We start from the raw sequence: 14,196 nt of genomic DNA on the forward strand, positions 1-14,196 counted from the left end.
TAGCATCTCACCTTAGCGCAGAACCCCGCTTCCAGCTCCGGGGCCCGGTTTTAAAGCCCTAAAGGCCCGGCCCACATTCGGTAACTTCCAATCATGTTGCACTATTAACATGATTGGCTCTTCAAGGGCATGGCCAGCCCTCCGGCTTTACAAGGTAGACGACACCCTCTACCACAAAATAAACGTAAAAACAAACACAAATACGCATTCGTGCCAGTACGTGCGCGAATCGGTACCACGGGGCGGGGGACACCCGTACTTCTTGGCGCGTTCGCGAGCGGCCGCGTTCCAAATAGGAGACGCTTTGCTTTGAGCGCACCCAGCCGCGTTCCAATGACCCCGCGTACACTGACGATCCCTTGCACGCCCTTCCCAAGATTCTACAAATGGCTCAAATGCCACTTTTAGAATTTGTGGGCAATTCCTCTGCGCGGGGGCGCACAGGCAGTCACTCGAGGCAGGACTTTGTACAAAGGGTTTATTCTCACATCAGGGGGGCCGGTCGTCGTCGTGGCAGCTGGGTCAGGTGGTCCTTTCGGCAGGGCTGGTCCAAGAGCAAGAGACCGCGAGCCTCTCCGGTCTCGCCTTATAAAGGCTCTCTCCCAGCCTCGCTCCCCCCGCCCCCCCACTCGGGAAGACGGGGTCCCAGGCTACCCGCGGTGAGCGGCGCGGGATTTGACTTGCCCGCGAGCAGACCCTACATCTCCCCCCCCCTCAAACGTCCGTCCCGGGGTCCGCCAGCAGGCGTTCGATGACCTCCGGGTCCGGGTCCATAAAGTCGTCGCAGGGGGGAGGGGTGCTCGCCGGGGGGCCGCTCACCGCTGGCTGGACGGGCTCCTCACGAGCCGCCTGGGGGGGGGGGCGAGGCGCCTGGCTCCGCTGGGGGCCCTGCCGGCAGCGCCCTCCAAAGCTCCTCGGCACTAAACACGGCCGGGGACTCCTGGTCCCTCTCCTCCAGGGTCAGGCCGCGGAAAGGCAGCGCCACTTCCTGGAGGTCACCGCCGCGAAGGGGCTGCGCCTGGTCCCGCCACCTGGACCGCGCGCAGTAAGAGATGGCCGCTCCGTTGGCGACCGTGGTCCAGGTGGCCACGTGCCGCAGGACCCTGGGCCGCTTGGGTTGCGGCTGCTCGGCGGCCGAAGCGCCGGCTGGGTGCTGAGGGGGGCCCTGCGCCTGGTCGTCTCTGGCCCTCTTGCGTTGGCCTGCACCACTGGGAGGTGCTCTCCAGTGGTTAGGCATGTGGTTTGGCGGGCGGTGGGGGCCACCGCGGCCGTGGAACCTGCGCCACTCGCGCGGCTCCTGCCGCCAGCCGGGTGGCGCGCCTTGATGGCGGCCACCGTTCGACGGTGGTCTGCCTTGCCTTCTGGAGTCCGAGCCACGGGCGTCGGTCCGCTGGAGCTTCCTAGAAGACATACTGAGAGGGCGAGAGCACTGCGAGTGATAATTGATCGAGAGACACGGGTGCTACCTGGTCCTCAGGTTGTAGCGTCGGTTGCAAACCGCACCGCTACCTGCTCGTCCTCCCGGGGGTGAGATCGCCGCATCGCGCTGATTTTCCACCGCTTCGCAGCCATCGTCCTTGCGAAGGTGGAAAGCCTTCAAATCAGCGACATGCACCGGACCGGCGGTTTCGCCGTTTGTCAACAACCGCAACTGGTAGGTGAGCGGCGTAGTCCGTGACGTAACTTCGTACGGCCCAGCCCACTTGTGCGCTAGCGACGCGGCGAAACCGCGCGCTGCGTTACTAAGTGGGTGCGTTCTCTTGAGTACTAAGTCGCCCGTGTTGAAAACGACGTGACGGCGACCTTTGTTGTACTGATCCGCCTGCTCCATGCGCGCCACATCGAGGTTTTCGCGGGCTGCTCGCTGCGCTGCCTCCAAGCGCTCCCGGAGCCTTGCCTGCGTACTGCGAAAGCGGAGGGGGCGCAGGCCCCGCCGCGTCGAGTAGGGCATTCTCTAGCGGAAAAGCGATCTCTCTCCCAAAATTCAAGTAAGCGGGTGTAATACCCACTGACCTGTTCACGGTTGTCCTTGTAGCGAACGCCAGTTCGGACAGCCGCGCGTCCCAATCTCTGTGCTGCTCGGTCGTCGCGACCAGCATGCTCTTCAGATTTCGATTCACCCGCTCGGTTATGTTGCTCTGAGCGTGGTAGGGACTCGTTCTCCTGTGGCGGATTTGAAGCGCCCGACAGGAGTCTACAAAGACTTTGCTTGTGAAATACGAAGCATTGTCTGTAATCAGGTCGGAAGGGAAACCGAAACGAGTGAAAGTCTCCAACAGTTTTTCCCAAATTCGTTCCGACACAAGCTTCCTAAGGGGGAAAACCTCAACCCACTTGGAATAGTGGTCCGTTATTACCAGGATGAATTGGTTTCCGCGCGCGGACCGAGGGAGGGGTCCCATGATATCGCACGCGACCACTTGCCACGGGTAGTTGCTAACTACCGCCTTCATCATGCCAGCGGGCTTGCCCGCCCGAGGCTTGGCTACCTGGCATACCGGGCAGGTACGGGCGTATCCCAGCACATCCTTTCTCATGCCTGGCCAGGTCGCGACACGGCATAACTTGTCGTAAGTCTTACTGCCGCTGCCATGGCCTGCCAGCGCTGAGTCATGGAAGTACTGCAGGAACCGTTTCCGCAACCTTCTCGGGACCACGACTCGGAAAGGGGATGCTATCGCCTCTTCCTCGTCAAGTTGGGGGATGTAGCGGAGCAGCAAGCCATCATCGCCCAGCAGATACGCGTCGTACTTGCCCTCAGCGTTCCCGGTGCAAGCTGCGCTGCTCGCAAGCTCCTTCAGCACCCGCTGGCAAAGACCGTCTGCTTTCTGGGCCTCGATCAGCTCTTCTCTACTGACCGCTACTCCCCAAGACAGATTTCTTTCTGCCTCGCTCCTAGGCAGGCGAGCGGTCGCCGCCACGAGCTGCTGTGTTTCCCTTCCGTCACAGCACCGTGCGGGACCTTTGTCCGTCTCCTCTCTCTCCAAACAGGGCGCGACACTCCCGTCCGCCCTCTCTTCCTCTCCAACAGCGGTGACGCCGCTTTTTACAAAGCTGGGCCGCGCCTCTGAAGCGCTTCCGCCAGCATTCCATGGTGCGCGCGATAAAGCATCGGCCACCTTGTTCAAGCTGCCCCGGCGGTACTCGATGGCGTACGCGTAACGTTGCAACGTCAGCGCCCATCTCGCGAGTCTGCCTGCGGGGTTCTTTAGCCTCTTTAACCAAGACAATGCCTGATGATCTGTCTGCACGGTGAAGACCGCTCCGTCTAGGTACATGTCGAACTTCGACAATGCGAACATGATCGCCAGGCATTCTTTTTCGGTCACGGAGTAATTCCGCTCCGCCGATGTGAGCGTGCGACTAGCGAACGCGACAGGGCGCAGTTTGCCCTCGTGTTCCTGCAACAAAACAGCTCCAACACCGTAGTCACTAGCGTCTGTCTGCAAGACAAACTGCTTGTTCAGGTCGGGGAGGCGCAGACTAGCGGTATTCGCTATCGCGCGAGCCAAGGCAACAAATGCGTCACTCTGTTCCTTGCCCCAGACCCATTTCGAGCCTTTACGCAACAGAAGGTTCAGCGGCCTTGCAAGCTCCGAACAGCGCGGGATGAATTGCCTGTAGAACGCAACCATCCCCAAAAACCTCTGCAAGCTTTTCACATCCATTGGGCAGGGGTAGTTCAGAATTGCCTGCAGTTTGTCATCATTCGGTCTCAGTGTGCCATCATCCACGACAAAGCCCAAGAGGTTCACTCTCTTCGATGCCAACTGCACTTTCTTTGGATTTATGGTTAGACCGGCACGCCTCATTCTATCGAGAACGGAATTCAGGTGAATGATGTGCTCCTCGAACGACTGTGAGAATATCACAACGTCGTCGAGGTACGCCATGGCGTAGTTGAACCTTGCATCGCCCAGCACGATGTCCATCAGTCGCATGAACGTGCTCGGGGCGTTAGACAAACCAAACGGGAGTCGAGTAAATTCGAAGAGCCCGCGGTGGCAGGTGAATGCGGTTTTCTCAATGTCACCTTCGGCCACCTCCATCTGCAGGTACCCTCTGCTTGCATCTAGGACTGTGAAGAACCTTGCGTTCCCTAACGCGTACATCACAGCCTCGATCGACTGAAAAGGGTACGCAACCGTAGGCGTCAGTGAGTTGAGCTTACGATAATCAACACACAGCCTGACCGATCCATCTTTCTTCGGTGCTAGAACCACTGGTGACGCCCAGGGACTTTGTGAGGGTCTCACCGCACCGGTATCAATCATCTCGTCAAGGGCACAGTCGAGAAGCTGCCTCTTATGCGCACTTAACGGCCTCGGGTTACACCTGAAAGGGCGCGTATCACCCGTCTGAATCTCGTGCTGAAGCAGGTCGGTTCTGCCCGGTTTCTCCGTGAAGCAATCCGAAAACGGGAGTAAAGTTTCCGCGAGCCTTCGGCGCTGACTACTGGGTCCTGAGAAAGACGCAATAATCGCTTGTAACGGGCCACCATCTCTCAGCATCTCGAGGGAGCTCACCTGCCTTTCTGTCGCAGAGGTGTGGACAACCACCTTTTGTGCAGGACAGCCGGGCAAGGATGCGCTTTCGAAGGGAATGAGGGGGGCGAGCTGGCTGTAACGATAGCCATTCTCCCCCATGTCGAGCACAATGCCTTCGCTCGAGAGAAAATCCCTTCCCAGAATTACTGGTATCGACAAGCCAGGCAGATAGACGAAGCGATGTCTCCGCTTTCTGCCGTCAAAACGCATCGTAAGACGCACTGCTCCCTTTGCCTTTGCCGCCCCAGCTGCTAAGCTTAACGGGGTTTCGGCCGGTCTGACACGGATGTTACCTATCCGGCAGGCCTCGTACACCTCGTCACTGACCAATGACAGCGTTGAGCCCGTGTCTACGAGTGCAGAGTAGCATCGACCCGCTAACTGCACTAGCATAAAAGGGCTTGAGCGCGGAACGACTCCCTGAGCTCTACAGGCGAGCGGGACAAAGGCCTCCCCGTCGCCGGCGCGGGAGTTCTTTTCCTGACTAGCGCCTTGACAACCATGAAATTCTCCCGCTGACGGTGAAAGGCCGCTGCCACCAGACATCACCGCCAGCGCCTGGCGTTTCCCTGCATACGCCTAGCTTGGCATTCGCGTGCCACGTGGCCGGGCTGGTTGCAATTCCAGCAAAGCCGGTCATTCACCCGCCGCGTAGACGGAGGACCCCTCGTTCCACGAAGCGGTTGGGGACGGCTCTCCCCTTTCTCCGCGCATTCCTGACGCTCGCTCCGCGCGTGGCCTGTGAGACCGGCACGACGCCGCTGCTCGAATGCGTACGGGTCAAGCGCACGAGGGACAACAGGGGGTTCCGCCTGATTTTCCACGGCCATTACCTCGGCGCGCCGAGCCCTCATCGCGCATTCTCGGCCTCCATCCCATGCGCATCCCGGTTCTAGCGATTCGGCCGGCCTGGGGGGCGGCTGGTAGCGCAGTTCGGCGAGTAAATCCGCCTGCACGGTCTTGGCCTCCTGCGCTAAGGCCTCGAGGTTTGTAAAACTGCGGCCCCGCAGATACGGCTTGAAGCGTGGATGGCACTGCCTGATCACACGCGCAACCTGATCTCGGTCGGTTGCCGTCGGGTCTGCCCTCTTGTACAGCTCTTGCATTGCGCGTACGTACTCGAGGAGGCTTTCCTCTGGGTGTTGGGTGCGCAACGCGAGCTCATCCAGCATCCGGCGCTCATAATCAGGCGGCAAGAACTCGGCGCGGAAACGGTCTTTGAAGTCCGCCAGCGACTGGAAAGTCGGCTGGCAGCGCCTCCATCGCGCCGCGCTCTCGACGAGTGCTACAGGCAGGACCTGCCCTAGCATTACGTCATCTGGGGCGCCCAGAGCCGTCTGGTAGTCCTCGAGTTGTTGCAAAAACTCGTGGACTGATTTCGCGTCCGTGTACCCGGAAAAGGAGGGGACCTCCATATTTATCCGCGGGCGCGATGCTGTCGCCGATGCTACCGATGCTGCGGCCTGGTTGGCGCCAGCCACCGAACCGAGCTGACGGGCTAATGCGGCAAACATCTCAGTCACCTGCCCCATTACGGCCGCCGCGTCGGCCGTCTCACTACCGGCTGCCCCGCCATCCAAAGCCGTGGCTGAAACATCCTTTCTGGGAGGCATAGTTCGCGCCAACTGTCCGGCCGCACTGGCTAACTGCTCATGGCAACAAGAACATTCATATACACAACAATCTATCTACAAACACGCGGAAATACACAACAGAAAACGCCCGAAAACTACATAAATAACACAAAACCCCTAACAAATTTACAACACTACACAAGTCGCTACCCCGCGAACATTCCGCCTGACCCGCTCCTTAACCCTATCGGTCCGGCGTGGCCCCGAACAAAGAGGGCCTGCCACGAGTCTGGCTGCACGTCCCAAAATCGGCAGAGAAATCGTCCACAAGGTGTTAATTAAAGCCGCACGCTGGGCGCCATTATTTGTGGGCAATTCCTCTGCGCGGGGGCGCACAGGCAGTCACTCGAGGCAGGACTTTGTACAAAGGGTTTATTCTCACATCAGGGGGGCCGGTCGTCGTCGTGGCAGCTGGGTCAGGTGGTCCTTTCGGCAGGGCTGGTCCAAGAGCAAGAGACCGCGAGCCTCTCCGGTCTCGCCTTATAAAGGCTCTCTCCCAGCCTCGCTCCCCCCGCCCCCCCACTCGGGAAGACGGGGTCCCAGGCTACCCGCGGTGAGCGGCGCGGGATTTGACTTGCCCGCGAGCAGACCCTACAAATTTTAACAAAGGGATCGGTACGGGTCACAAAACCACCCTGTGGGTGACGTGCCGCAGCTACACCAGCACTGGCGTCAACAAAACCAAAAACAAAAAATGCACACGGCACCAACACAACATTACGCAAAATGCACACTTAAATACACACGGTGACACGCTTGCTGTGCGCCATAAAACGGAGTCCAAGTTGATAGGCTATACTCAGTTCACTTTGTATCCACACTGTCGTCCTGCTCGCGAATGAGCACACACACGCACCGACACTCGCGACTGGAGCGTTCACTAGCACTCGTACGATGTCCGTAAGTGGCCACGTGAGCTTCCTTAGTCGCACCGAGCGCCCCTGTGTGCGTTCGAGCCACCACGCGTCTCAATAGACACGATCAACGCCCAATGGCCACTATGCCCATTAGGCCGATGCCACAGCGGGGCAAGAACTCAACAGCTGGTGCCCTCCAGGATCAAACACGTCCTGGTCCTCGATGGGTCCAAACTCCTGACCACACGACGCACCTGAGGGCCCGCTCTCTCTGGCGCGCCGGTACGAGCCGCGCGCTGCATAAGGAGCATAGCCCCTGCCCTGTCTGACCACACCAATGCGGCCGGTCTCGCTACGCTTGATTTGGTGACCTGTAGCACGGAACGTAATGTTCCACGTACCGACTTTCAAAATGCAAGCCGCGAACCTGCCTCCTGGCACTTCGCCTCGCTTAGAGCCATTCGCCCCGTTCCTGCTCGGGCAAACACTGACGTTGCCGTTCGCTGCTTGATAGGCATTTGTCGGCTTCGTGGCATCGTCTAACTCCGAGGCTCCATGAGCTCTCTCCCAGTCACTTGACCCGAGCTTGCCTTGCGGCAAGTCGCCACTCATTTCCGGGTCCTCAAATGACCTGGCCGGACGCACACCGGGTGCGTTCAACTGCACGGAGCTCCGCCCGGTAGGCGCTACAGTCCCACTTCCGTTCTCTGGCTCGGATGGAACGCTCCTGCCATCACTGACGCTAGGAGGCACTTCCTGCCCTATGGCCGACACAGTGTGTGTTTGCAGCAACGCCAGATTTTCATCTGTTACTAGCTCCGTGTCAGAGGTCACAATCTTAGTCATAGAGCATGCAGGAATTCCACCGCTGTCCTGTTTGTTATCGGACACCTTGGTCTCGATTGGCCCTAGATCATGAGAATTGGGCTGCTCCTGTTCTTTGCTAGCGGCCCGCGGTGGCGGAAAAGCTGTGGTATTTCCGCGTCCTTCAGGAATCCTGTTTTCACTTCCTGAACCTTTCGCGGCGTTTCCTAACAAAGATGCGTTCCCGCATACCAGCTGATTGCTTTCAGCGTCCTCACTGCTGTTTCCCTGACCTGTGCATGACAAGCATAATCACTTGTCTTCCAGCACAGGCGGCCTCACCTCTCGGGACTCGGAGCAGTTCTCCCTGGCTGGATCACTGGCTCTTCTAGACTATTTCAGCTCAGCGAGCTCCAGCGCTAGCTGCTGGCGCTTTGCTTCTAATTCCTCCAAGACGCACTTAACGTCCTGAGGTTTCTCCTCGCACAGCGGCGCCTTTCCTCCATTCACTTTCGCAAGTTCAGCCTGAAAGTACGCTAAGCGCGCCTTCGCTAATTCCACTTGGTACCTCACATCGAGTGAGGGCCGGCATGGATAACTCTCCATACCGCCGTCTGTATCCCTCAACTGTCCTACCGGCTCGAACACATGCACAGGGACGCTAACAATGCGACGAAGGAAACTCACAGCTTCGATGCGTCGATACGCATTGCCAGCTCCTCGGCGTCGCAGTCCACCGCCACTTTCACCGGACGCTGCGATGAGATGTCGCACGCCGCTGGTCCTGTGCCCGTTGTCGCCACTTGCTGTGACCCGCCGGTGACCGTCGGGTTCTCGACGCGCTGCTTTTCTTAACCGGACGCAGTCTCGCGTCGCTCGACTACTGCCGTGGTCCTTACGTCCTTGCCGCCGTCTCTCCGCAGGTCCTTTCTCGAACGCTGCTGTTGCCTGATCGTCGCCTTTCTCCTTGCGTTCAATCTTCTTCCTGCGCCGTCTTCCGATGGCCGCAGGATCCTGTCAACTGCGCCAGTAAAGTTCAGGTTCTTCTTCTTCTTCTTTGCACCAGAAGTGCCCCGCCAGAGACGGGCGGTTTAACTCTCAAGACTGAAACTTGATCTTCGCACCAGGGGTGCCCCGTCAGAGACGGTCTCTCGATGATTCGAGCCGCAGGGATAAAAAAAGGCAATCACTGAAGATTTATATACAAATATTTACAGAATATACAAGTTTAGACACTCGAGACAAATTGAACGGCAAAAAGAGAAACAACAAAAAGGGTGGAACTGGCTAATACTAGGGGAGGCCCCTACTCGGCGTAGCCGAAGATGCGTAGCATCTCACCTTAGCGCAGAACACCGCTTCCGGCTCCGGGGCCCAGTTTTAAAGCCCTAAGACGCGCTCTCGCCGATCCAACTCGCACAAAAGTGATCTGGGCTCCTGGCCACCAGGGTCTACGAGGCAATGAGGCCGCTGATGCGGCCGCCCGAGCGCTCACACACCGGGCTCCTCATCCTAGCTCTCATGGCTCAGAAGCTCATAAACCGCTTCTGCGGTTCCGCGAAATCCTAATTTATTATTGCGACAGCCACCGTCTCTACCCGGCACCTGCCAAGGGGCTGAGTAAGGCGGAGGAGCGAACTCTGCGGCGCCTGCAGACAGGAACCCTTCTCCGTCCTGCAATAGCAAAACACTTCGATCCGAACACAGATGGGCGCTGCCCGCACTGTGGAGAGATCTGCGATATCTTTCACATGGTGTGGGCATGTACTCAGAATCCTCACCTTCCCCCCTCCCCCACCCCCACCCGAGAGGCATGGGAGACTGCCCTCCTCAAATGCTCCACACTGGATTCCCAAAGGGCTCTGGTCAAGCGGGCGCGAGACGGGGCCTCGTCATGCGGTGTCCCGGACTAAGGATACCGACCATGCAGCAGGGTTATTTATTTTTTTTTTTAACCCTCAAGCTCTCTTTGATTAAAGTTTTTCACCACCACCACCACCACTCCGGGGCCCGGTTTTAAAGCCCTAAAGGCCCGGCCCACATTCGGTAACTTCCAATCATGTTGCACTATTAACATGATTGGCTCTTCAAGGGCATGGCCAGCCCTCCGGCTTTACAAGGTAGACGACACTCTCTACCACAAAATAAACGTAAAAACAAACACAAATACGCATTCGTGCCAGTACGTGCGCGAATCGGTACCACGGGGCGGGGGACACCCGTACTTCTTGGCGCGTTCGCGAGCGGCCGCGTTCCAAATAGGAGACGCTTCGCTTTGAGCGCACCCAGCCGCGTGCCAATGACCCCGCGTACACTGACGATCCCTTACACTTTGTAAAATGCCCCACGTCGTAAGAGTCATTAATATGGTTTGAAGGTATATTTTATTGCCTCATCGCTGTCGACAGATGGCTGTCAGCAGAAGCTTGTCAGCAGAGGTGTCATGCTTTTGAGAGGTCTTCAGCGAGATATGTGAGACAGTTACTGCGTAATTTCCCTTCCTCCAATGCAATTGTCATTTTATTCATTACGGCCCCTGATTCTCTCTCTTCTTTCACTCCCACTTCCTCCCTTCTTGTACGGTGCGCTTAAGGTGTCCACCGAGATGACAGATAATAACTGCACCATTTCCTTTCCTCAAAAAACGTTGCGTTCAAAGGGCAAGGCATCGCGCCGAACGGGTGGTAGGTTCTGGTGGACACCCTGGCAACGCTACAACACGCTGTCGCATTCAACTCCTAAAGGCGAAGCTTAAGCGTCATTAATTAGCAGTTATTTAGTAATTAGTAATTAATCTGTAGTGTGTCATTGCTTAGTAATTAGTCATTCATTACGTGTGACGTCAACCAGTGGTGACGCCACTAGTGCCGCAGAGGCAGTCAAAGTGGTGCGGAAAGCGCTTTCGCCTGTACGCACTCTAGACAGTCAAAGCGTCCCCTGAATTTTTGCAACAAGGTGTCGCGAGGAAAGCCAGGCAAAAAAGCTGTGTCAACACCTTGAGAGTTCCTAACTAGGAAATCGCTTCGAACGCAGAAGCACAAAAGCTGCAGAATTTGAGCACAGAAATGAGTTCAAAAAAGTAAGAGATGAAATGGAGGAATTCCTTAATATACATCGCGATTTCTTACCGTTTGGATTAAATGGGGACAAGCTTGCACAAGATAATGTATTAGCATAGCATTAATATGTATCAATGCAAGTGATACAAAACAGCATAACTACGAGAGGTGAGGTGGTGGTGGTGAAAACATTTATTACGAATGAGCAGGAGGTATGTTTGGATCAGCCCGTAAGGGACCGATCCTTACAAACACTAGGTGGAGGTCCCTAGTATGGGACCCCAGTGGCGGTTGCCGCCGCCCGGGCGCGCCCGACTAAGGCTTGTTGGGCCTGTAAGTCGTGGCAGCCGAGCAGGGTCGCCTCCCAGTCCTCCCGGGTTGGGTTGGGGATGGGGGGAATAGCGGGGTTGGAGGGGCAGGCCCACACCATGTGATAAGTGTCAGAAGACACTGCACTGCAGTGTGGGCAGCTGCCGCTAAAGGAGGGGTCAAAATGTTTTAGCGCTGCCGGGCACAGCAATGTATTGGTGAGAAGGCGGAGAAGGAGCCGCTCATCCGCCTTCTTAAGGCCTTTACATGGGCTAGGGTAAAGGCGATGACAATTTTGATAATATGTTGTAATATCTTTGAATGTATAGACGGGATAAAAATCGGGTTCCTGATCGGACGGGGAGGAGAAAACAGCCCGGTGAGAGAGCGCGCGGGCGGCTGCGTCTGCTGCCTCGTTTCCTGCCAACCCCTGATGAGCAGGTGATGGTGTGCAGGGTCCGTGGTGGCTCACCCGCCACCTGCCGCGGTGGCTCAGTGGTAAGGCGCTCGTCTACCGAGCCGGTGTACCCGGTTTCGAACCCGACCACGGCGTCCGATTTTCGATGGAGGCGAAACGCAAGAGGCGCCCGTGTGCTGTGCTATGTCAGTGCACGTTAAAGATCCCCAGGTGGTAGAAATTATTCCGGAGACGGCATTTATCAATGACTGCTGGCAGCGCGGCACCCTCCCGCAACAATGGAAAACTGCTAAAATGATACTAATCCCGAAACCCGGAAAAGCACCGAGCCTCGAAAACCTTCGCCCCATATCGCTGACGTCCTGCGTCGGCAAGACCATGGAGCACGCATTGCTTAACCGCTGGCAAGCCCACTTAGAGCACAAAGGGGCATACCCACCATCCATCATAGGATTCCGCCCACAATTGTCCACGCAGGACGCAATGATACAACTGAAGCACCACGTTCTTGATGGCAAGACGAGAGGCACCAAAGCAATTCTCGGCCTCGACCTTGAAAGCGCGTTCGATAGAATCGCGCACTCGGCGATCTTACACCAGATATCGCGGCATAACCTTGGTGTACGCACGTACAACTACGTTAAAGATTTCTTGACAGACAGGCGAGCTGTTTTAGTGGCAGGGGACCTCCAGCTAGAAGAGCAAACGCTGGGGAGCACCGGCACCCCGCAGGGCTCCGTCATCTCGCCCACGCTCTTCAACCTGGTCATGATCGGCCTAGCAGAAAAGCTACAAGAACTGAAAGACGTCCGGCACACAATATACGCCGACGATATAACCCTTTGGGTGCACAAAGGCAGCGACGGTCACATCGAAACGGCACTGCAACTAGCAATCGAGACAATAGAGGAATACCTAGAGGGTACGGGTTTACGATGTTCGCCGAAAAAGTCAGAACTCCTACTCTACCGCCCCACGCAGAGGGGCAGACCACCCGGGAGTGGTCGGAATGCGGCAACGACAAAGCGCGAGTACGAAGAGGTCAGACTACGTACGAGAAACGGAGCAACCATCCCGATAGTACACACAATTAGGGTCCTCGGCATGATAATCGAGGCCAACGGCGTCAACGGCGAAACGATCACTAAATTAAAGCACAAGACAGCTAACGCCATGCGAATCCTCAAGAGGGTCACTAGCAGAAGAAACGGAATGAGGGAGGAGAGTCTCACACGGCTCATTCACTCTTTCGTCATTAGCCATATTGCGTACGTTGCGGCATTTCACAACTGGTACAAGGGAGAAGAAGCCAAGATCAATGTCCTCATTCGCAGGGTGTACAAGATAGCACTGGGTCTACCCGAGTCCACCAGCACGCATCGCTTGCTCCAGCTCGGACTTCACAACACGCTTAGCGAAATCGCCGAGGCGCAGCGCACTTCACAACTGGAAAGATTAACGGGAACGACTGCAGGCCGCCAGATCATGGAAAGTCTCGGCATCCGTTACCACGTACAACAAGGCCAGAAAGTCGCCATTCCAAACGCGATCAGACAAACGCTAAGAGTCGACCCGATTCCACGAAACGTCCACCCGGAACACAACCGGGGAAGAAGAGTGGCCAGGGCCAGAGCTCTCCTGCACAGCCACGGAGACGATACGGGGACAAGGTTCGTTGACGCCTCGGAATACGCAGAACGCTCGCGGTTGCGGTCGTCGATTCGTGCGGCAAAACGCGCATAACGTCAAGTGTAGCGTGCGAACGCGCAGAAGAGGCGGAGGAAGCGGCGGTGGGACTCGCCCTCACGGATCCGACGTGCACCGTGGTTCTCTGCGACTCGCGTCAGACGGTTAGAAACTTCGCCAAAGGATGGATCTAACAGAGAGCGGCCCAAGTCCTGAGGAACCGACAAGTCCAGCAGGAGGTAGAATTTCAAACCAGAATTCAATGGTTCCCGGCGCACATGGGAGAAGTATCGAGGACGTATCGCAACCGCAACGAGACGGCACACGCCAAGGCGCGCGAGCTCGCGAACCGCGCCGGCGACCGTCGTCCGTGGAATAGCCCCAAAGACTGCTTGACCAGCTACAACGAAATTACCAAGGCCCTCTGCCTGGCCCGCCGAACCTTCCCTCCGCCCAGCGACAAGCTGGACAGGGCGCACGCGGTGACCCTCAGACAACTGCAGACGCTCACGTACCCCAACCCGGAACTATACCACAGGCTTTACCCAGGTACATACCCGATAAATATATGCAAGGTCTGCAACGCCAATGTAGCCACTTTAACTCACATGCTCTGGGACTGTAACAAAAACCTTCACGTCGCTAATTCCGGAACCCTCCCGCCGCGGTTGGCCGCTGCCTTGCGCAGCCCCAGCCTCGGGGACCAACTCTGGGCCGTCCAGCAGGCCCGCGAGGCGACGGCGAGGCAGCGCCTCGACGTCCCCACGTGGGAGACCTAAGGCCCCGTCGGCGAAAGCTCTGCAGGACTATGAATAAAGTTGTTACCAACCAACCAACCTCCACTACGGCACCCCTTTCTCTCTTTCTTCGTTCACTCCTACC

At 57.2% G+C, this 14,196-nt stretch overlaps 1 protein-coding gene across 2 annotated transcripts; it reads right to left on the bottom strand.

Moving 5' to 3' along the window:
- Positions 1-418: 418 nt before the first annotated feature.
- On the bottom strand, positions 419-8,596 carry LOC149343088 (uncharacterized). Of its 2 annotated transcripts, XM_089545608.1 has the most exons (3): positions 8,185-8,596; positions 6,564-6,772; positions 419-1,412 (listed from the first exon to the last, which is right to left on the bottom strand). In XM_089545608.1, the coding sequence occupies exon 3, from the start codon at positions 1,409-1,411 to the stop codon at positions 839-841; it is 573 nt and encodes a 190-aa protein (XP_089401734.1). In that variant the 5' UTR covers position 1,412; positions 6,564-6,772; positions 8,185-8,596; the 3' UTR covers positions 419-838. The 2 variants fall into 2 exon arrangements, with proteins under 2 accessions (XP_089401734.1, XP_089401733.1); XM_089545607.1 differs by lacking the exon at positions 419-1,412 and having other exon boundaries at positions 3,776-6,772.
- Between the last annotated feature and the right edge of the window lie 5,600 nt (positions 8,597-14,196).

Source organism: Amblyomma mixtum, chromosome 5, assembly GCF_055824585.1.
Source record: "Amblyomma mixtum isolate Tamu chromosome 5, ASM5582458v1, whole genome shotgun sequence".
NCBI lineage: Eukaryota > Metazoa > Arthropoda > Arachnida > Ixodida > Ixodidae > Amblyomma > Amblyomma mixtum.

Bases quoted from the DNA above. Each gene is read 5' to 3' on its own strand.
- LOC149343088 (XM_089545607.1), bottom strand. From the start codon at position 6,160: ATGCCTCCCAGAAAGGATGTTTCAGCCACGGCTTTGGATGGCGGGGCA.